At 57.2% G+C, this 23,108-nt stretch overlaps 1 protein-coding gene across 19 annotated transcripts in view; it reads left to right on the top strand.

The window, feature by feature from the left end:
• Positions 1–23,108, top strand: part of CACNA1E (calcium voltage-gated channel subunit alpha1 E) — a 110,958-nt gene that overhangs the window by 44,236 nt on the left and 43,614 nt on the right. For all 19 annotated transcript variants that reach the window (XM_083845827.1, XM_083845817.1, XM_083845826.1 and 16 more), the window contains 4 exons: positions 6,689–6,792; positions 7,429–7,581; positions 7,816–7,997; positions 17,010–17,113. In XM_083845827.1, coding sequence (XP_083701953.1) covers positions 6,689–6,792; positions 7,429–7,581; positions 7,816–7,997; positions 17,010–17,113 — 543 coding nt within the window. The remainder of the gene's footprint in view (positions 1–6,688; positions 6,793–7,428; positions 7,582–7,815; positions 7,998–17,009; positions 17,114–23,108) is intronic.

The raw sequence follows: 23,108 nt of genomic DNA, 5'->3' as shown, positions 1-23,108 counted from the left end.
TGCAGGGACCGGGGGACGAGCCGCGGCGCGGGGCTGCATCCACCCGAAGCAGCAAAGCGGTGACGGGGAATGCCTGCGGGCTGCAGGCTGGCCCGGCTGGGCATCCTTTGGGGCTCAGAGCCAAGGGGAAACGCTGTGTTCGGGGGTGGGGACGGGACCGACGGGGACCTCTCCTGCGGGTCGGGGCGGGCTGGCTGCGGCCGAGCCGGTGCTGAGTCAGCGCTCAGCAATTACTCACCCGCCAGCTCCCTCCTGCGCCGGGCCCCGTGCCAGGGAACCGATCGCCCGTGACGGGCTGCTGGTGTGCCCAGAGGTGCCAAACCCCCCCCGGCACGCTTATGAGGCACAGAGGGGCTGTTCCTTCCCCTCCTGGCATCCCGATTTGTGCCTCAGCAGATGGAAAAAGCTCTCCCCGCTGTGTCGCTTGCGCTTGGAGAGGCGCGAGCAGAAGCGGTGGCGGCGCCTCCCCGCACCAGGGACTCGTGCGTGTGTTGGGTCCCCCGAATTTTGGGTGAATTTCTCCAGCGAGTGCCGCTGGGCCTGCGGGCAGCCCATGGGGGAGGCGTGCGCTGCCTTGGGCGGGTGGCAAATGGGATCTCTGCGCGGGGTCTGGAGATGGTGTTTGTGGCCCGAAATTTGGTTCTCGTGGGTCTGGACAGAGGGCTTTGGGTTCATGAAAGCTGTTGGCCTCAGGGATGCTCAAAGGTGTCTGCAGTGAAGGGGGTGTTGTGCACATCAGGGACCTTGGGGGGTGCGGAGTGGTTCAGGATGCTGAAGCAACAGGGCGGGCATCCACGGGAGCAGGATCTGTCCCGGTAGACCCAGCATCACGCTTGCTGGCCCTTGTCCCGTCCCTCCACGGTTGACACTCCCTGCCTGGATTTATTTCGCCACGTGTCTGGTTGGAGAGGTGCCTCGTGCTGCTGGCGTCACGGCCCAGCCACCACGGTGGGGTTCCCATGGGGGCCCAAATTACCCCAACGAGGGGCTGCTCGATGAGCGGCCTCCTGGGACCCTGCGCAGGGATGGATGGCACCTCGGGTTCAACCGGTGTTTGCTTCGTATGTCAATAAACCCAGGTTTTTCATCTCGGTGGAAATCAACGCCCACCCAAAACTCCCTAATGCTAAAGCTTCCACCAGGGAACTAATAGGCACGCTTATAAACCTGCTCCGTTTATAACCTCTGGTTTCCAAATCATCATCGCTGCCTGAAAAACAGCCTGTTCTCCCCCGGCCAAAAATACTTTTCTCGGAAAATGTGCGATGAGCTGCCTTCATGTGTTTTGGGGCAGAACCGTGATGGGGACGGTGAGCCAGGCCTGGTCAGGCACCGAAGCTGAGCTCGGGACCTGCTCGGCGTGGCATTTCCTGGACCTAGAAGGGGAAAACTGCTCAGAAATGGCCAGAAAGGGCTGGTGGACCATGGGCACTTCTTAACCAGTGGTTCCTAAGTGGGAGAGGTTGGAGCTTAATGGAGCGTCGGCGATGGGAGCATCAGCTCCCTGGGCAAGGGCTGGGTCTGGAAGTAGTGTAATGAATAGAAAACCCCAACCCGAAAACAGCCAGCTTTGTCCTGCCCTGGACGGGAAGGAGATAGTGGAAAAGAAGGGTTAATTTCACTCTGAAAGCTCCCAGGCAGGCGTGTGCTTTGCCTTGTGCGCTGGCTCTTCTGGTCGCAGCAGCAATACAATAAGGCGCCACGTGCGAGATGAAGGGCTGGGGGAACACTTCCAACGACAGGGAAAAGGGAGAACCGAAATCAAAAGGCCCTTGTGAAGTTGTGCAAAGGCCAGATGCTGGCACAAAAGGTTTTCTCTTCGTTGTGACTGCTGTTACTACTTGTCGGGGGGTTGCTCTGCTTTCCAGCACGTGCTGTCCCTTCCTGCTCCTCCCTTTGTATCGCGGAGGGTTGGGGAAGTTCGTCTTTGGGCTGTGCCAGCCCAGTGTCCTGGCGGCTGTCCCTGCTGAATGCAGAGGGGATAAATGCCCGGGTCGATAGAAGGAAGAGCCGGGTGCCTTTAGTCACCCCCTCGGGCACGGAGGTTTCCACACGGATGTTTTGTGGTGTGGAGCACGGCCAAGGGGAGGCAGGGTGGCCGCAGCGTGTGCCATCAGACAAAGCCTGGATGTCCCAGCCCCGATGAAGGTTAGGGCAAGTCAGCTTGGGGCTTGTCATCATCAGCAAAGGGGCACGGGATTTTGGGATGGCCACCTCGGTTATCCTCTTTTTTTTTTTCTTTTTTCCAAGGATGGAGCCAGTCTCCACTGTGTTATCTCCCCCACCTCTCACCCCTCTCCCCTGCTCTTCCCTTCCAGGACAATTAGTAAAAGTGTTTGGTCTTTCGTTGGGATGAATAATTAATTCCCGAGCTTTGTGAATGATTCATGTGCCATATGCCATGGCAACGGGACGTGCCTGCCACCGGCACCTCGCACAAAGGGCAGGGACGGGGAGCGTCCAGGCGCAGGGGGCGTGTTAGGGCTGGGGGGCTTGGGGCAGCCCCATGGCAGGCAGTGCCGTGGGCTGGGGTTGGGGGGGCACAAAAATCCCCCCGTCTTTCTGCACGGCCAGTTTAGGAGGCAGAGCTGCTCACCCCGATGCTCTGCACCCTCACCATTTTCAGCTCAGGGTTTCCTGGAGCAAAGCACCGTTTTGTTGCAGTTGTATTTATTTACCATGACTTGGCTTGATGACCATGTGGCCGTGTCCCCTTACCAGAGGGGATGCTTCAACCTTGATCACAGGAGGTCCAAAATCATCCTCCTAGAGAAAGACCCTAATTTCTAAACCCTGAAGGGTCTGGGCTCCTAATGCCCAGGGGGAGATGCTCCATGTAGGGAGCCGTGCTGCTGCGTTCCCCGGGTGCAGGATCCATCCCATGTGCCACTCATGCACCTTCACCCCGTCCTTCCCCACCCCAGGAGCCACCGTACTGGTGGTGAGTCCTTCCCCTGTTCCCCTGGTGCCATCAGCACCGGCAGCTTTGCAGCCCCACAATCCACTCATGTTGTGGCCCCAAAACCTAGAAAGAACAAAGAAAAAAAAAAAAAAGGTGTCTTTCAGGTCACTCTAAACCATGTTGCGGGCAGGGCGTGGGGTTGGCTTGTGTCCCCTCGATGGATCCATCACTTTTTGGGAATATTGGGGTGAGCGGGGTCGTTGCTTGCAGAGCCACCTGGAGCATGGCAGGGCTGCTGGGGCGCATTTGTCTGCGTAACCAGTGCTGGTCACAATGATATCTGCAGAGAAGGGTTTGATCCGGTGGCCGAAAAGGGGAAGAATGGGGTAAAATCCCCGTGTAACTTCCTTTCCGTGAGCTGTTTGACCAGTCTATTAATTACGCACTAGTCTCCCTCACGGAGTCAGGTGGCGTTCAGGCCTTGAGGGGCCTTTCCACTTAATTATAAATATTAATTTGTGTGCCAGCCAGCACCCTGCCTGGCCCAGATTCGGAGCTGGGATGGCTCTGGCAGCTCGCTGGCACCTCCAGCCCCATGCAGGGCCCAGGTGGGCATCACCGGGGGGTGCTCGGTTTGGCGAAGAGGAGACGGAGCCGTCTGCTTTGGGGGTCAGCATTTGGTTGGGAAAACAGCTTTGGGATATGCATCGGCTGGGTACCTAAGGACAGAGCTGCCCGTCAGGAACTTGGGATGTGATTTCCACCCCTCCCCACCCGGGGCAAGGGCTCCAGCCCCAAGGTGCCCCCAGAGCTCGCTGCTCGCTCCAGGGGCTGCACGTAAATAAAAGGAGCGCGTCCCGGCTCCGTTTATAATTTTTTATTATTTATTTATTTTCTCCTAAGCATGTGTTTGTCTGCTGCTGATTGCTCACTATTCGATGATACTCTGTGGATTAGCATATATTTCCCATCCTGCCTCCTCTCTTATTTGCATCCTTCCAGTGGATCCTCTCTGCTCCTTTCTCCACCTGAATCTCTTCCCCCTTCCCTCTGAAGAAGTAGAGCTCGCCCCTTTGCCTGGGTGACCTATAAAAACGCCTTCACTTTTTTTTTCTTTTTTTCTCTTTTTTTTTTTCCTCCGGTACATATGATGAAAAGCATGAGATCACTGGGATTTTTATAGCCCAATCTGGCAGCTTTTTCAGATAACTTGGATGGTGAGATGTAATTTTAGTTTGGGTCCTTGCCTAAAAATAAAGAATAATTATTAGTACCTCAGACGTGGATATTGTAAAGCGTTCGAGAGGGTTGAAATTGTTCTGCAGATACCGGAGCTGCCTCCTCGTATCGGCACGGAGCCGTCCCCTCTCTGCAGGAAGCCACCAGACACCCTGACGTGCCAAAATCCGTGGGCACGTGCCGAGGGGATGCTGCTGCCTGGCCTCGGGGCTGATGCTCGCCAGCGGGCTCGGTGCTGGAGCGATTTTTCTCCCGTGTTTTTCACATTTCGGCTGCTGAAGCTCGTTTCCAATTTCATTTCAGTTCGTTTTAGTTGACGAAGCTTTTAAAAATGCCCCTGGAGCAGATTTAAAGGGGGGAGGAGGAGAGGCTGGACCTTCCCCGGGTGGTTTCAGAACCAGGTCTTTCCCCGAGCGATGCGCGTGGCGCTGAAACCGGCTCGCGCCTTCCCGGAGCAGAAGTGGGTCGCACGGCGCGATGTGGGTCACGCTGTGCCAAAAAAGCACACCTGGGAGGGTTAATGAGCAATTAACAGGTGCCCATGTCCAGAAACACCCGTGTCCAGAGCAGGAGGGTGTTCAGAGCATCCTACTAGCAGCGGTGTCTGCGCGTACAGAAGCCTGGCCATCGGGAGAGGTGACGTGTTTTATTAGAGCAACCAAAGGGCTTGGAAAAAGCAGACAGAAGCCAGGTTTGCATGCCTGAAAGCTTGCTTGTTTTTTTCTAGCCACTTCAGTTGGTCTAAAATTAATCCTGGGCGGCTGAGCCCCTGCTCTGGGCCGTGTGGGTGCCCTGGGACACTGGGTTGGCCAGCAGCAGCTCCAGCAGTGCGCCCTCCTTCGTGGGAAGGATGTGTGGGGTCATCTTTGGCTGGTGGGTGGGAGAAACATCAGCAGTGCCACCACCTCGCTTCGGGGATCTGTCCGACCCCCCTTGTGGCAGAGCTCGTGATGTGCCCTGTCCCCCCGGCAAGGACAAGGAGCACGTCACCTTGCCACAGAGGAGTCCCATTCTTAGCAGCGAATTTAGGGCGCGGCGGAGGGCTGCCCTGGAATCGCATGAACCTTGCCTGGAGGCTCCTCGCACAGGCTCCCGAGCCCTTCAAAGCAATCTGGGTTAGCAGAGGACTTTGCAGCCGGGGCTGGTCCGAGCTCATGGGGTGTCCGGCTGGCGCTGGAAGCTGGGGAGATGCTGGTGAGGTTGGGATGGCTCCGTCTCCATCGCTCCATCTCCATCGCTCCCTCTGGGCTCTGTAGGAGCAGCTCGGTCCAAATGCGTTTCCTCATCCCTTTGGGGCACAGGGACACAAGGAGCAAAAGCTGCAGGTCCTGGGGGCTGTTTGGCACAGGGTGTCCTTCCACTGGTGTTTGGGGAGTGCTGGATTGTCCCGCTGTCACCGCAGGTTGCTCCAAAGAGATGAAAGCACCCGCGCTCCTGTCGCTCCCGTGCGCTGCCGAGCGGCCGTGCTGTATCGATTATTGATTTTAATCTTACAGACAATTTAACAAAGCAGTTCTCCCGAGCTTCTGGGTGCTCCTGACTTCATTAAGCCCCTCTCGGCTCTCCCACCCGCCCGTGTCAGCATTTAGCGGGGGCTGGGGCCTGGCCAGAAGGTGTCACCGCGGCTTCGAGCCCTCGGGTCCCTTGGGATCGGGCCCTGGGTGGTGTTGGGGTGAGGCTGGGGCAGGCTGTGCCGCCCTCCTGCAAACAAAACCAGCCTGGTAAAATGGGGAGGGGGGAAGACGAGGGCACGGAAACGGGCTGTAAGAGCCTGCTTTGGTGCTGGGAGGGTCTGGTGCCAGGAAACCGAGCCGCCTTCCCGAGGGGCGCTGGGCCCTGCGTGCCTTGGGGAGCGGGGCAGGGAGCGAGCGCTAATTGCTCAGCGTGCCAGAGAGCCGCTCTGGCCTGTAATTAGATGGATTAGTGGAACAATGACCCAATTTCCCTCGGTTTTTGGATTGCTGCAAGCAGCCCCGAGGTTGCCGCCGCCCTCTGTCCCGCTCTCCTCCCCGTCCCCTCCTCCCCCTGCTCCTGCTGCCTTCTCCTCCTCCTCTTCCTCACCCAGCCCGGGTGGGATGGGCGGCCACGAGCTCTGGTGACACCGTCTTGTGCTGTCAGTGTCACCAATCCCCCCGATTCCTCCTACACTGCGAGCACCTCGGGTATTTCCACCGCTGGCCCCGGCGCGCGCTGGCCCCCTTCTGCCCCAGTTTGTTTTCCAGAGATTGGGAAATTTCTGTGTTTTAACAGAAAGCCTCTGGAGCCCTTCCTGTGCCTTCCAAGGTCATCAAACTTTCATCGCTGTATATTTTTGAATGTATTTATCTACGGGGGGGGATCACTGGGGGTTCCCAGCGTTGGGGGGCTTTGGCTGGCTGCAGCAGCCCACGAGCTCCTGTTGCAGCATCCAAGGGGGTTGGGAGCACGTGGGCTTTGGGAGGCGCTGGATCCCTGCACCCACACCGGGTCCTGCCCGTGGGACCTCGTTCCCTGGGTGGGGAACGCTCCACGGGGCCCTAACCCCGCTCTCTCCGTGTCTGCCCGCAGCATCCTCGCCACGGCCGGGACGCATTTCAACACCCACGTGGACCTGCGCACCCTGCGCGCCGTACGCGTCCTCAGGCCCCTGAAGCTCGTCTCGGGCATTCCCAGTAAGTCAGACAATCCCAGTTCTCCTCCCAGGGCACTCGCATCCTGTCCCTGCCTCCTCCAGACTGAGGGGACCTTGTTTCACCTTGGTGATGTGGGGTGGAAATTGGGGAAAGGGAGGGGAAGAAGCTGACGGGTGACAATGGGAGGTGACCAGCCGGTGTCCCCAGGTGGCACGTCCCCTCCGGCCCACCGGTGGCGTGGTGCCCCCTGCCAGCTCTGGGGTCCTGCTCCCTGGCCAGAAGGTTGTGGGTGGATCCTTCCAGGACTTGATTCAGGGGAGATTTCATCTTTTTGTAAGGTTTCCTCTGCAGGAGCGGGGATAAATAAAGTAGGCTGCTGCCGTGGCTTCCCTCCTTGGGCACCTGCTCGCATTGCCCCGAGGAGATGCTCAGCTGGATGCCCAGAGCTTTGCCACCACCTCCCCAGGGCCCTGCAGAGGGGACCGTAGGGGTGATGTGCTGCAGGAAGCAAGCAGTTTGGGGTTCCGGGGATGTCGTAGGGTTTATTCCAGCGATGCCCGGGTGGTGCTGGGGAGCTCACCCTGCACCAAAGGCTGTAGGCGAGGTGGGAGCTGGGGTGCCTGGTTCTGAATAGCGTGTGCTGAGCTGAGCTGGGCTCTTCCTTTTCCCTCCCAGGCCTGCAGATCGTGCTGAAGTCCATCATGAAGGCCATGGTGCCTCTCCTCCAGATCGGCTTGCTGCTCTTTTTCGCCATTCTCATGTTTGCCATCATCGGCCTGGAGTTCTACAGCGGGAAGCTGCACCGAGCCTGCTACACGAACAATTCAGGTGAGGAAGGCAGCTCTGTGCATCCTGAGCATGCAAAAAAAACCAAACTAACAAAAAAACAAAACAAACAAAAAACAACAAAAAATGGCTTTTTCCATGTAATACATATGCCCCCTGCTTGCACGCAGGGTGCATCAGTTCCTCGTCGTGCCCTGCTCTGTCCCCAGCCCCCCTGCATTTGTGCTCTTCTCCTCCCTTACCGCCGCGTCCTTTGGCTCTGCCCTGTGCCCGCAGGTGAGCTGGAGGAGCTGGACCCCCCCCACCCGTGCGGGGTGCAGGGTTGCCCCCCGGGCTACGAGTGCCGGGAGTGGATTGGTCCCAACGACGGGATCACGCAGTTCGACAACATCCTCTTCGCTGTGCTGACCGTCTTCCAGTGCATCACCATGGAAGGGTGGACCACAGTCCTGTACAACGTGAGTGGCGAGGCTGGGGGGTTCTTGGGGTGTCTGGGCGTGGGGACGGGGTGCTGGAGATGGCAGCAGCTCCTTGGCCTGAAAGGCTTTGAGATCCTGAGTGATGGGGACGGTGTCAGCACATCCCATTTGGGTGGGAGGTGGGAAATAAGGCATGTGTGACACATCCCAGTGGGCAAAGGGGATGTCCCATCCCAAAGGGCTCAGGAGATGGGAAATAAGGCGTGGGTTACACATCCCAATGGGCAAAGGGGATGTTCCCATCCCAAAGGGCTCTGTCCCCATCTCCGGGCAGCTCGTGCAACCTGTTGCAGAGAGCAAAACCCTGCGGTGCTTCCTGCCTCCGGGCTGTGCCCACAGGGCATGGCAGTGACATGGGGACAAAGTGGGGAAGCAGGAGGAGAGGTGCAGGCCGTCACATGGCCCTGGCTTCGTGGCAATGGGCTCTGTGAGTTTTATTTTATGGGCTGGAAGCAGCCGTGCCGGTTTTGTTCCCAGCCTAATTTCAGCGCCGCTTCCAGCGTCATTGCGCCAGGAGCGTCTCCGTGCCCCAGCTCCCGTAATGCCTGGAGGTTTGCAGAGTGGCGTTGCTCTGCGGGAGGCAAATTGCACGGCTTGCGATGGGGAGACGCACTTCAATATTCGCCGTGCTGCGAACTGGAAGGCTGGTTTGTAACCCCAGCAAAGGCTGCGTGCTGCAAGCGTCGGGACCTCGTTCCTTTTTATTTGTGCTAAGGGATACAGGTTGGCATCCGTGGGGCAGATGGGCCGCCCAAACCCAGGCTGGGGGAGTGTTTTGTGGCCAGGGCTTGGTCTTGCCATGAGGATTCATTTTTCCTCACCTTAAAGGAGCTGTTGCTGCCTGGGTCTCACTGCTTTGGTGGGGGAATGGGGCAGAATTGAACCACCTGGGAGGTCAGACCGAAACCAAGAGCATTTCTTGGCCGCTTCTGGTACATCAGTGGGATTAGAGACTTAACCGCGGTGCGTAGTGCCCAGGATAAGTGAGCAGAGGTGATTTTCCCCTGCAGGGCTGCCTTGGACCATGGGCAGCTGCTGCCCATAGCCCGGGCAAGCCCAGCCCTTCCCCTGAGCATCGCTGCATCCACAGCCCTGCTCCGAGCCCTCCCGTCCCCACAGCCATCACACCAGGAGGGATGCATTGATGCTAATTTGGGGTTCTCAGGGATGCTGGGGACTGGGTGTCCAAATGATTTTCCCAGCACCAGGCGCATCGGTGGCCAGCTGTGCTCTGTCATCCTGTCCCCGACGGCCAGGACCGCGCGCTGCCTCCCCTTCCCGCTCCTCTGCAGAGTACCAGCTATTACTTACCCGTAATGGGAAGTATCAGGGACCTTCCTCGGCTGCTAATTGAGTGAGGACTTGGGTCTTGTTGGTAAAACGCTGCTGATTCACTTTGCACGTCCCTCGCCCTCCCCCTGTCTTGCAGGGATGCAAAGGCTGCGGGCACTCGGTCCCCGCACGCGACAGCAGTCTGCAGGCAGCAAAATGGGTTTGGGACCCTTTTTATGCGAAAAAAGCAAACGTGGAGGTGTGAGCAGGCGTGTGCATGGGGGGCTGTGTTCCCCAGGGGGTGCTCGCTGCCTCCAGGTCTGGGGGGGTCAGCCAGGGGGTCTCTGCCTTTCCCTGCTGGTGTCAAGTGATGGGACCGAGTCCCTTCAGGTGAGCGAGGCAGCCTTGCAGGGGAGAGGAGGTGGCAGGGAAAATGCTTCGGCAATCTCTCAAAGAAATTGCTTACTCTAATATTCCCCCGTGTAGCTGCTTCGTGATTTTAAGACCCATTTTCCCCCAATTTTGCCAGGTCTAGAAGCGCGGCTCTCACAATTTGTAGAAAGCGTCGCGGAAAGCTAATCAGCCCCGCGGTGCTTTCCATGTGTGTTATTTCGCGGTTGCGCTCGGCTTTCGCCTTGTTTTCAACAGCCTTGCCTGCGTGAAAGGCAGGCTTGCTCTGCAGAAAGCAGTGTGCTTGGGGGGAGGAAAAACAAGCCTCAAACTGCGGGGTATTGGTGTCTTTCCCTGGGAGCATGAAGGGTTTAATTCTTTTTTTTTTTTTTTGAGGTGGGTTTTGGTTGGTGGTCCCTCTAGCTGTCCAAAATGGAAGCTTAGGAACATTTTGCTTTTGCTGCTGCTGGAGCAGATCCCCCTCACCTGGGGTGCTCTGAAACCAGACCTGATTTCTGCTGGGACCACAGGGAAACCCACGCTGGCAGAAGGGACCCCTGTCCTGCCTCCCTCCCCCAGTGGCGCGGGGATGCTGAGCACAGTGGGGAGATGCTCAGCCTGGTGAAAAGGCAGGGAAAAGAGCTTGAAATCATGACTTCCTCCAAAATAGCTGGCTCTGAGGGCTGTGTTTATTCACCAGGATTTGTTTGTTTGCTCCTGCTCCGGAGGCGCTCGGCTGCTGTTTGCAGGTAGCAGGCAGGAGCGCATTTTCGGGAGCCGCCGGCAGCTGCTTCCCCCGCGCTGTTGGGAACTGGGGTTTGGGGCAAAAACACCCAGTGAAGGCACCCAGTGCTCGCACGGGGATGTGGCCTCAGGATGGGGTTTAACCCTTGCCTGTCCCAGCTCTGTGCTTTGCCCCCGGCACTGCTGGAGCTGGGGACGTTGGCTGCGAGGTGAAGGGACAGCAGCCCATGGCCAGGTGTCGGTGCAGGACAAGAGCATGGAAAAAAACCTCCTTTCCTCACTGGGGGAGGGATGCTGGGGTGGGAGGAGGCAGCCCCTGTGAAATGAGGGTGGCTGGAGCAACCCAAGGCAGACAGGAGGGTTGGCACAACCCCAGTAGCCATGCCGAAGCTGGGTTGTGCAAGTGGCCGGCTCCGTTTTTGCCCAGGGCCACGGCCGTCAGCACTAATGGGTAAAATCCTTCTGCCTCCCGAGCAGCACTGGAAGAGCATCCGTGCCGCTAGTTAAAAATACATGGCAAGGGAGCAAGCAGGCCACAGCTGCTTGCTGTAAACCCCAAAGCCCTCTTGCAACACAAGAGGTGGGACTGGGGAAAAGGAGGGTGATAAAATACAGGGGGTGCCACAAGACCAACATTTCTGGCACTGGCAGGCCCTGAGCATCGCTCAGGTGCATTTAGCCCGGTGCCTTTACAAGGGAGAGGAGGCAGAGGGAGGGATGCTGGTGAGCGAAGGAGGTGGGAGAGGTGTCAAAAGGAGGAAACCTCTCGGTGCTTAGCCCTCCATGCCCTGGGACACCGCCAGGCGCTTGAGCTGGAGCCCTCGCCAAGGGAGAAGGAGTCCTGCTGCGTGTGCTTCAAATTAAAACAAACCAAAAAACCCGGCTGGGGAGGGATGAAAATTTAATCGACACGCTGTGCTCTCAGCAGGCGCAGACCTTATTACCTCCGTGGCTATTTTGGGGGGCCAGGGCAGCCGAAAAGCCCCCAGCACCACAGGACAGAGCCCCTTCTGCTCCTTGCCTGCAACTTAACCACAGGTTTGAAAGGCACGCGAGGGCTTCGGGAAGGAGGAGTTGAGGAAGTTCCACCCCAAAGGCTTAAAACCATCCTAACTTTTAACTATTTGAGCTGTTTTCGCCCCCACCCCAAGTTTGCTCCTGGTCGCTGCGCCCTGCTAGGTGCTGCTGCATGCACCCCGCGCAGAAACGGGCAGAAAGCCGGGTTTTTGTTCCCCTCCTGGCTCGGCTCTTTGTTAGCACTTAAAGCCAGACCCTCTCCAGCTTGCCAAATGTTCCTGCCTTTTTTTTTTTTTTTTTAAATGTGTGTGCACGCTGAAATGACACAGCAAGAAACAAACTGTGTCTGCTGGATCCACAGATTCGCAGGCATGTTCTGTCGCAAGCTGCCTGCCCACACCCTCCGCCTTCCTGCCAGGGAAAGTCTCTGCCCTGGGCCGGCTGCTGAAGGCAGCAGAGGCTGGGATGCTCTGGCACTGCCCAATGAGAACGGGCAGGGGGTTCTCATTCCCCTCCTCATTAAGCCCAGAGCCTCTAATTGCCTTTCGCATCCCAGCAAAGATTTCCTTCGCAGCCCCCGGAAGGCGGTGCTGGGGTGCCTGGCTGCGACTTCTCGGCAGATCGGAGTTGAACGGAGCCCAGATCAGTCTCCATGCCCATTTCAGGCATTTTCAAAACACTTATTTTTTTCGTAATGCTTTTAGCAATTTTTTTTTTCCGAGTCAAAAATTTAGAAAATAGAAAAATGAAATATAGTGGAATTTGTTTCCCCATTCCTTGTTTTTTTCCCCTCTCCCCATTCCTTCCCAGCAAGACGTGTGTCCATGTGATTCAGCCCTCACTGAGCATCCCATGTCCTGTTTTGGGGACCCCTGCCTGCTCCCCATCCCCTGTCCCCCCGGGATCTGCACGGTGCTGTGGGCACGGCATCGGGGCACCCACCAAGGGCAGGATGCGGCCCGCCGGGGGCCGGCCCTTGCTCGGTGAAGGAAATGTACCAATTTCCTCATTAACCTAATTTGGAGAAGAAAAGCATTTTCATTCAGATCTTGTACAGCACCGGGGTCGCTGATGGATACCAGGCGCGGCTGGCGGGGAGTGAGGCATGGCCCTGCATGCGGGAGATGAAATTACTGCTATTAAAGGGAAGAAGGAGATCTGTTACTGCGCTGGGGAGAGCAGCAGCGGGTGTCAAGGTCTTGAGGGAGCTTGGTTAGGTCAGGGAATCTGCTGAGACATTTTTTTGTCTTTTCTTTCTGCCGGATTGCGATGCTGCTCCTGCTGGTCTGTGCGCGTTGCTCACCTGGATGTGGCTGCGGTTTGCAGGGAGGAGCGGGGCAGGGATGAGGAGGGATGGCTCCAGCCACCCCAAAAAGCCGTCAGGAGATGCCAAACCAGGGATCTGGTGTGCGAATCTTGGCGTGGCAGTGGCTTCATGTGCATTGTCCCACCAGCGGTGGGCACCTGGGGGGGGTGGGGAAGGGAGGCAGAGCGCCCACCAGAAGCCTCCTGAGATGTCCCCTCTGCTCTTCAGCCCCAAGCCCCCTCCATGCTGGGGAGAGGAGGTGACACCGTGCACAGCCCTGGGTTACATCTGTGCGTGGACAGTGCCCCGTGCTGCGCGTGTCCCCGAGCAGGTGGCTGCCAGTCGATGGCTGTATATCACCCCAATCGAATTACCTGCTGTCTCGCTCCAGATTCGAGCAGAAATCATGGAGGTTCTCCTAATGCAGATGAATTTTGACAGGGGAGGTGGCTGCGTGCGGGCCACCGGTGTGTGCAGGGCGGCTGTGCGGGTGCTGGGCGCAGCGACCATCTCCAACAGAGCAAAGCTCCGCTCCTTCCCCATCCACCCATCGCCCTTCCTCTCCTTCCACTTTCTGTCAAGCCACCGGGAAATAAGGACTAAAGGTGCCCTGCAAAGGCAGAAGGCGCTTTCTGCTTATTTTTGGGTAGGAGAAATTGAGTTTGTGGTTGTTTTATTATTTCCCCCCTCCCTACAGCAAAGAAATCCTAAAGTTTCCTATGCGAGCACAGCCTGAGGGAGGGTACGTGTGGGCTGCAAGCCTGTGCTTTGCATTCGACGGCGGGATATATTTAGACTTCTTTAGATTTCTGGCCCCCGAGTGAGACCTGCTTTTGCAGCTCCCTGCGCCTTTTCCTGCCCTTCGGAAGCACAGGGGCTGCCCAAAGAGCAGAGCTGGTCCCTGGGGTGCCCGGGTTGCCCACTGGGGTGGCTGCAGGGCTGGCTCCATCACCCCTGGGGACAGAGCTCCATGGGGTGGCTTGGGTCCGTTGTAGGCTGAAGGCACACGTTGGTGTCTCAGGTGTTCCCAAAGGTGGTAGCGAGCATATTTCTTGGGCAGCTGGCCGTGGAAGAGCATGGGTGGTGGTGTTTTGGGTGTTGAGGTGCGTAATGGGGTGCGCAGGGCTGTGGGGGCGTCCCATCCCTGGAGGTATTCAGAAGACTTGTGGATGTGGCACCGAGGGACTCGGTTAGTGGGGGGACGTGGCTTGGAGTTGGTGATCTTGAAGGTCTTTTCCCAACCTAGATGGATCTAAAATTCTATAATAAGAAGGTTGTAGCTTTAAAGTGAAGGGAAGAAGAATGATCAGCCATCAGGCAGTGCCTTGGTTTCCCAAAGGGCTTGCGTGAGCGATGGGACCTGGTCTCCAGCACGAGGCCAGGGGCAGGAATGAGGAGTTTCTTAATTTAAAGGAGTTGCAGCTTTTGTGTAGTCTGCGGGTTAAAGTACCCGTGGTGTGTCTGCACTACTACATATGATGGATGACCAAGGGGAAAAACCCATAGGAAGACACAAGGGGACTGGGCTGATGAATTACTGACTGGGGAAGGACATTAAAAGCAAATGATGCTCCAAAGGGTTGGGAAAAAAGGGCTGCTTGGTAAAAAGAACGATACCTTTGTGCCGAAGAAGTTGGGACATGCCAAAACTGAAGCCAACACGGACCTCGTGAAGGATGCTTGAAGGGGCAGCAAGCGGTTCCTTGCTCTGCCACTGGAAGAAGGTGAAGTGAAGTCTGGGGATGTTGGGGCATGGTTCCTGTGCTGGATGGGCATCTCGCCCCAGCTTTTGGTGAACACAACCACGGAGGCAACCAGAGGCTGGGCAGCATGACCAAGAGCGTGGCCATGGCCCCAGCCCGTGGTGCCCATCACCGTGGCGCTGGGCATTGCCTCCCCCCGCGTTCGGGGGGAGCTGGCACATGAAATGGCAGGTCTGGTAACGTGTATTTATAACAGCTCCGGCGTGCTGGGGGAGGCACCAGCTGACTGGAGGAGAGCGAATGCGATGCCTATATTTAAAAGCGGGGGGAGGAAGGAAAAAGTAAGGCAGGCAGGAATAAGGCTGCGAGCCTGACCTCAATTGCATGCCATTTCGGAACAGATTTTGGAGGCAAAAGAGGAAAATGAATCATGGGTTTGCCAAAGGTAGGTCATGCCGGGCTAACCTGGCAGCAGAGGACAGGTTTTCTAAGTGCAGGAAACGTGCAGAGCTTCTTGTTGTAGTAGGGCTTTTGCTATGGGAAAGAGGTGACGAAGAGGAGCTGGCGGGAAGGGAGCAGCTCCGAGGTGGGGCTGGATGGGGTTTTGGGACCTGCTGGTGGGTTTTCATGGGGATGAGACGTGTGTTGGAGGAGAGTGAAGACACCCCCTAAGAATCCAGGTCGTGGTTGGAAGTGCCAGGATGGAGGTGGAGGGGCAGGAGGAGAGAGGTTTGCCATCAGGATGGTGAAGGCTCACAGCATCGTGCCAGGATGCCCTGGGACCCACTGGGATGGCTTGCTCGTGTCTCCTGTGGCCAGGGAAGATGAACATTAACCGTGGGCTGGAGCAGGGAAGGGGCTACTAGGAAATTAGAGAGGGAGAGGCAGTCACATAGGAGAAAACTGGGGGAACCTTGCTTTATCTAGCAAGGTGGAGGCTGGGGATGGCCGTGATCGCTATCTGTAAACACATCGGGATGGGAAACGAAGAGCTATTTAAGCCAAAGGCCGATGCTGGCAAGAGAACAAATGGGTATAAACTGGCCACAAATAAATTTAGGCTGAGAGTTAGTGCAAGCATTAGAGCGTCTGCTTGAGGAGCCTTCCAGTGGGAATAGTGCGTTATTCACGGGCTGGTGTGCTTCAGCTTTGGGGTGGAGAGGTGGCCACTATGGGCTGGAGAAGCGGTGGGAAATGCCGAGCTCCTTGGGGAATAAAAGGACAAATTCTGGCCATTGGAGCAGGACAGTGCCGGTCCCCAGTGCCACCAGTTTAGGCCGTGCCTGCAAAGCACAGTGGTGTCGGGGCGCTGCTGGTGTCGTTGGCTGGTGACCCTGGGGAAATCGCCCTGTGTCCAGCCCTGGGGGAAGATGTCTTGTTCACCTGTTAAAGACTGAGCTATTTTGCATCCCCTTGGGCCTTGGGGGAAACCCCCTGGCTTTCAGGCAGGGGCCAGTTCCGAAGGGGACTGATCCCAGCACGGTGGCAGGCACCCGATGGCACTGTGACAGCCGGCTGGAGTCCTGCGTGGGCTTGGTCCAAGGGGTGCACAGTGCCTTCAGGGCTGATGCCTTGGAAAACACAGCTGGTAGAGAGCAGTGGCCTGGAGCCAGGACTCAGGGGGAGGCCTGGGTGTCTCTGGCGGGTGGTGGTGAGCGTTGGCTGCATAAGATTCCCATACACCATTCCCAACTCCTTGTGCTCACTTCTGGCACCAAGGAAAGGGGCTAGTGGTGGAGCGGGGCTCTTGCAGAGGGCAGGACCTTGAGAAGATGTGTGGTGCCCCTGCTGCCAGAGGAGGAGGGCGGTGAGCCTCCACAGGTGCTTTCCCCAACCCCAAAGAGGTTCTCACGGGATGGGGCGAAGCCAAGGCACTCGCTCGGGGTGCTCAGGGAAGGGGCTGGCAGGCAGCACCGGGGGGCTCTGCCCACAGCGTCCCCCCCATGTGCTGGTCAGTGCCAGCAGCCAGAAAGGCTGGTGTCCCCCGTGCTGGCACGGTGGGGACACCTTGGTCACCGGAGGAAGGCTTGAGCACGGTGGCTTTCTCCTCCCTTCCAGGAGATGGGCTCTGCTCCTGCGCTGGCCGGCGGGGAGACGTAGTGCCAATGAGTCAGACGAAGATGAGGGCTTAATTAGCACGGGGAAGGGGAGGGGTGGGGGGGAAGAAGGAGAGAGAAAAGAGAAAGAGCCTTTCATTGCAACAAGATTGATGCCACCTCCCCCAGACAGTCACGTTCTGCCGCATCACCCTCCAGCCCGGCGTCATGTGCGCGCTGCCTGGCGCCCGAGGACAAATGGGGCCGGGGAGCGGCTGCAAGGTACAGGGGGGCACTGCCTTATTAAAAGCCCCGGTGAATAATTGCCTGGAGCTGCAGCCTGCTCCTTGGGGCTGGGGTGGGATAACGCAGCGGGGTGATGGCAGGAGCCCATCAGGTTTGGGGGCATGGCCATAATACCCGGAGGAGGGTGGTGTGGTCAGTCTGGGGGGAGAACTGCCACCCTCCGCCCCGGAGCTTGCCTCGGATGTAACCTCACGCCTGTGTTTTCTTTCCCCTCCAGACCAATGATGCCTTAGGAGCCACCTGGAACTGGCTGTACTTCATCCCCCTCATCATCATTGGATCCTTCTTCGTCCTCAACCTTGTCCTGGGAGTGCTGTCGGGGTAAGCGAGACGCCGTCCTCCTACAGGCTGTGTCTGAGCCCTGAGGCTAGCCCGGCTCTGCTGTGCCCCCCAGGTCCCCCTGTCCCCTTCCCCTTCCATGCAAGGGATTGCTCCAACTTCGGCTCATCTCCTCTGCTGCCCGGGGAGGGATGCCAGGACTGGGACCTCCTCCAGTGTCTCCCCCCTTCCCCATGGTCTCCGCACCTCCCGGTGCGAGAGGGGTTGCTTGTTTATCGCCCTCCTTGGAGATGCTTTGGTTCTCCTTCGAGAAGAGCTTGTGGTTTTGGTCATGTGCGAGTTGTTGTCAGCACAAATCTGCGACCTGCCGGCGGGGACAGGGCACGGGGGAGCAATATGGCAATGGGTACGAGCTCAGGATGTGATGCAGCGAGGTGTGCGTTTCCCAGCTGCTGGAGTGTGGTGGGCAGGGGATGGGTTTGGGGCACCCCAGTGCTCTCCCCAGAGGAATGGAGATTTTAATCCAAGCCATCAAGCTGGGTTTGGAGAGAAAAAGGCCTCTTGTCTCCGTGACGATGAACCAGGGTTGCACTGGTGCATCCTCAGCTCTGGCAGGGGTTAGAGAGCGAAGAGGGAGCGAGGCTGTCGGGAGCGAGGGGCGGCTGCGGTGAGGGCAGGGGGCACCGTGAGGGTTTGTGCTGGGCTCCTGGTGTATGATCAGCATCCTCACGTAGCCTCGTGGGCGCTCTGAGCTGCTCTTTTGGGTACGGAGATAGCCACATGGCTAGAGACAGCCTTCGGCGAGAAAAAGACTTCCCTGTGTGTGCAGGCTGGTGTTGTGACCAGCACGTTTCTCCTTGAGCTTAAAGTCATGTAGTACGTTTCCTTGGTCCTTGTTTCTTAATGGTTTGTGATTTTTGGGATGCCGGTATCAAAGTGGAAGCTGGTCCTGGCCATCTCTATCATTGTCCTAAATATCCCTGTGATTTCGGGTGTTGGTGGTGGTGGTTTTGGACATGCTTCTAGAGAGGCAGGAAGGGCTTCAGCATCTCCAGGTGGCTTGAAACTCCCCAGGTCAAGGTGCAGAGGCTGTGGGGACAGGCTGCAGCGAGGTAACACGCTGCCTTGTGGAGGATGAAGAAGTCCCAGCAATGTCGGGTGACTTTTGCATTCCTTATGCCACATCCGGGGTGGTCGCAGGGACACCTGGCCGTGCCCCGGCCCCCCTTGGGTGCTTGCCCCCACCAGGACCGTATGGGGCAGCCCTTCCCGCGCCCACTAAATTGGATGCAGTTGTCTAGGGCTCTTCCCAGGCGCCGGCTGGCATTTCCACTGTTTGTTTATCGCTGATAGGGTTTGTATTGGGGAAGGATGTGCGTGGGTGGGTGGCCTAATTGGCAATGGAGATGCTCTCGTGGCGTGCCAGCTACCTAGGGAAAAGCACGGCTGCTCAGCTCCCGAGGGGCTGGGCGAGCTGGGCTCTGCCATGGGTGCAAGGCCACCAACGGGGCCGTGGTGTCCCCAGCACCTCTGTGGGTTCAGGACCCCCGTGGCAGTGGGGCTGCCTGTCCTCTCGCTGAGCCAGTGGAGGAGCGTGAGGCGTGGTGCTTCTGCATGCACGCACCGTGCGTCCTTGAGCGAAGGTGTGCGAGGGCTCCTTGCCTCGCTCTGCTTGCTGAGGTTTTGTTTTTTAATGTTTCTCACCCTTTTGTTGTGCTGGAGGAGAGCACCGGGCTCCGCTCCAGGAGGCAAAGGTGACCTCCCTGTCACCGTGTCCTGCAGCCGGGGTCCAGCCGCGTCCCCCTGCGCTGGGCTGAGCGGGGAGGAGGAGGTCACGTTGGGGACGAGCTCCATGGAAACATCTCCATGGGAAAGAAATGTTTCCTGGTGTAATAGCGCTGCTCTGGGGGAAGGAAAAAAGGCTGTGTGTGGCCAGCTGAAAACACAGTCGCTCTGCTAACTCGGGGCGCTGTGCTCGGCAGCGAGTCCTGGTAGCCCACGTGCTCGGTCCCATCTGCTATTGTAGGGGAAAAGCAGGCAGGAGTCTCTTCTCTGGCCTCTGCCCTCCTGCTTACCGTGACTTCGGCTGAGACAGGGTTACAGCAATCCTGCTGTGCATTGGCCAACCCCAAAAAATCATCTGCGTGACCCACGACGAGGAGCAGAAACCTGCGACCTGCACCGACTAATGACGAGGTCCCCGTGGGGCTCCCAGCCTCCTCCTCTTGCTTCATCTCGCAACTATTTTCACCGAGGAACCAACCAGACACCCCAGGCAGGTCCTGAGTGCCAAGAGGCTGCAGGAGGACATTTGTTTAATGTGCCACCATCAGAAGAAGTTCGCCAGAGCCCAGATTTAGCAATCTCCTGGTTGCGATGCGCATCTCTCCCAGCAGTCAGTTCCCCAACTGTTAGGCTGAGGCATGACCTCCGTGATGTAAACAGCCTGGATCCATCTGCTCCCGAGCACAATGTATGTGGGAGAGGAAAAGAAATGATTTCCATCCTAGCGAGGCTCCTCAGTTCTCTCTCTAAATACGCACACATGTGCTGGAATTGCATGCAAGGCTATTAAGAGGAGATGGAGTCGCTCCAGGCAGGGGCTTGGAGAGCAAGTTCTTCTGGGGCTTTGGCATTTATTACTGTGTCTATTAACTTTTCCCCTCTATGGGTGCAATTACGGATCAATTAATTCTAACTGAAAGCAGAAAGGGAAAAAAAAAAAAGAGAAAAAAATTGGCCCCATTCCGCTTTGAGAACATTTTGCAGGTATAGAGCCCAAGGAGATGTGACTGCTCAGCTTTTAAAGCTACACAGCTCCTGAAATAATCCTGGCAGAAGAGCTGGAGCAAGGAGGGATGGAGCACCAGACGAAATGCCCTGCTTTCTGCCACGTCTCAGACTGTGGATCAGGAGCTCGGGAAGAGTGAGGCTCACAGCAAGTCGTGTGTCCCAGGGCTGGGGTCAGCCTCGAGCCAGGGGGATGCAAAATCTTCACGTGCCCCGTGCTGGAGATTTGCAGAGGTCTGCAAATTTGTGGAGTTGTTTTTTTTTTGTTTGTTTTCCTCGGTTGTTTTCCATGCAAACCAATTTGGATCCACGTGTTCGGGCTGCATCTCCAGCGTGGCAGCACTCGGAAGCAGCAGAGACCTGGTGGGAGCAGTGACGCTGGCCTGGTGTGGTGGCACCTCGTGGTCTGCAGCGGTAGCATGGATGGGGACAGTGACCGACCCAGGGAGGCTCTGTGGTAGTGCCAGCGAGAGGTCCTCTGGGAGCCGACGGCAGAGCAAGAAGCTGAGCACGATGGCAGGAAAAATGAGATCCATCTGCCTTGTACCAAACAAGAGAGTAATTTAAACCCTGCTAATTGCTTCCACTCATCCTGGTGATGTTAAGTCTTTTCTCCCTTTAAGTCTTTTCTGCCCCCCACCCCCAGCTCTTGCACTAAGCCTTTGAAAGAAACGACTAATGTTATAATTAAAGGATCAATTTGGCAAGATTTCTTTGTCTTAAGATCTTCTTTCTTTCAGGTTGGGTTAGCGCTGCGCTCCCGGTCTCCGGAGAGCATTCTTCAGCTCCTCCAGGAGCCTTCTGTACCATCTCTGAAATCTTTTCACTTGGCTTAATTTGAATTTTTTTCCTCTCCAATTTTGAGGCATAACAAACGATGAATAAGATTAAGTTTTAGCAATTAATAATAAGGGCGTTGAAGGAACGAGCGCACGTTTTTGATGGAGGCAGGGTTGGGTTTTTTTATTTTTTGCCAGCTCCGCGCAAAACCCGGGCCCCGTGTTCGAGCTGGATCAGGTGTTTCGAAGCCAAGCACTGGGAAGAGAGGATCAGCACCTGGGAGGTGGGTGGTTTGTGGAGGGGAAAGCAGGGAGAAACACTGCCACAGCATGGGAAGGCTGGTGGGGACGTCGGCAGTGACAGCAGGATGCCACCACGTGTGCCCGGGAAATGGTGCGTTGGATGCGTGGCGCTCCCCGTTGATTTCTCCTTGGGAATTATCCACCAGCATGTCTCAGCCACGTTGTGTTTGCTGGGCTCTGTGCCTTCTTGATGATCTGCTCTGTGGGCTCCCTGTAGGCTGGGGGGGGAAGGTTGCGGTTTGATGCTCTTCACAAAGCACTCAGTGGAAAGCTCACAAGTTGTTTTTGGAGTTTTGTTCCAGATCTTCCTTAATTTCAGTCGTCCTGGTTGGTGATAGCTGTAGGAGTTTGACTTGGTAGATGGGTCAGGTGGATGGCTGGACCCGATGATCCCAGAGGTCCTTTCCGACCTAGGTGATTCCATGACTATGTGACGATCCCAAAGGTCCTTTCCGACCTAGGTGATTCTATGACTTATGTGATGATCCCAAAGGTTTTTCCCAACCCAGGTGATTCTACGACTCTGGCTTTGGAAAGGCGCCTACCCACGGTGACCAACACCACGTTACAAGGGGGTGTTTGGTGCCGGTGTTGGGTGGGTTGGGCAGGATCCCCCGAATGAATCACTTCATGTTGCCAGCTCTCTGCCCATCGTAGGAGGCTGTTTGTTTGTTTTGCAGCGGCAGAGTGACATACCTAGCGGATGCGTTGTGGGTTTCGCACTCGATCCATTGTGTTTGCTTTGAAGCCGTCAATTAGAGAGCTCCGAAGTGCCTGGGAAGTTAGCGCGATGAAATGTTGGAAATTGGTGATGGCTTTGTGCTGCAGCTCACTCGCAGTACTGGTCCCACACCTTCCGTTTGCTGTCATGTGCAAAGGGGGGACAAAAACCTCCCTGTTTACAGAGACGAAATCCGGGGAGGGGATGGGAGGAGCGATGTTCTCCCCGTGCGGCGTGAGCCGGGGAGCAGTGATTACCGGCAGAGCCCTGGGCGCTTGAAGCAGTGCTGCCTGCACCGGTGCTGCCCTGACTGCAGCGGAACAAAGCCCCGAGCTTCCACCTCTGCTGCTCTCGCTGGGGCTGCCAGACGCTCCTGGCAGCAAGGGCTGACCCTGCTATGCTGCCTCTGAAGCCGCCCCCTCCAAGCAGGGAGGACGGAGCTGCGAACCCCCGCGCTGTCACCTCGGGACAAACATTGGAGCTGCCACTCGGCGGCTGGCTCCCTTTTCCATGTGCTATTTACCCTCTTTGACTTGTTTTCCTCTGTTTCAAAACAACGAGCTCTGCAAGCTCTCGGCTGCTCTTTTCTCTCGGGTCACGGAGTGCTGGTTGCTCCTGGAGAGCGAGCGCCGCGTGTGCGCGGAGGTGCTGAGCTGCCCGGGGCTGGTCCCCCCGTGAAGTGCAGGGCACCTGCTCCGCCGGAGACATCATCAGGGGACTTCGCAGTGACACACGGCTGATGCCTGGCCCCGATCCCAAACGATGGTGGAGCTTGCTCTGGGATGGATGAGAGCTTGTTGACTGGAGCCAACTGCAGACAAGAAATTGCTGGGGAGAAGAGGGGAGGTATTTGATGTGCTCAGTGGGCTGCCTTCCCCACCAGCAGGCACAGTGTGAGCCTCTCCCATGTTTCTCACTGCTCTGAGCACCTCGAGCGCAGCGGGGGCTGCACTGAGATGCTGCTGCCGTAGCTGGGAGGTTAGGAACGACTCCACTTTGCGCCACTTCAGCCGTGGGGATCCGTGGGTTTTGTGAGTTTAGATCCAAAGACTGCAGCCTGTACCTCAAAAGGAAACCTGAAGCTGGAAAAGCCCGGCTGGCTCGGACGGAGGGGCTGTGCTGTTGGCTCCAGCCGTTCTATGTGGCCGTGCCATCCTGGTGTCTCCATTGCCACTCTGGCTCGACCCCCGGTTATTTGAACTTTTGGATTTTATCTTCAAAGCTGCCCAAAGCCCGGACCCAAGAGATCTCCAGGGTGCCTGCTCTCTCCTCCCATTGCCCATCAGCATCAGTGCCTGTAGCAGCGTCGCTCCTTGGGAAAAGTGAGGCGTCCCATAAAATGTCTGGCCAGCGGTGGCTGTGTCCCAACTGATTTTGGGCCCCACGTGGAGCCACAACAGCCCACATCCCTTTGAGGGACCAGCTTATAAAAGGAGCTCTGTAG

Source organism: Anser anser (assembly GCF_964211835.1).
Source record: "Anser anser genome assembly, chromosome: 8".
NCBI lineage: Eukaryota > Metazoa > Chordata > Aves > Anseriformes > Anatidae > Anser > Anser anser.
Note: the sequence above shows the minus strand (reverse complement) of the source record. Positions and strands in the feature narration are given on the sequence as shown.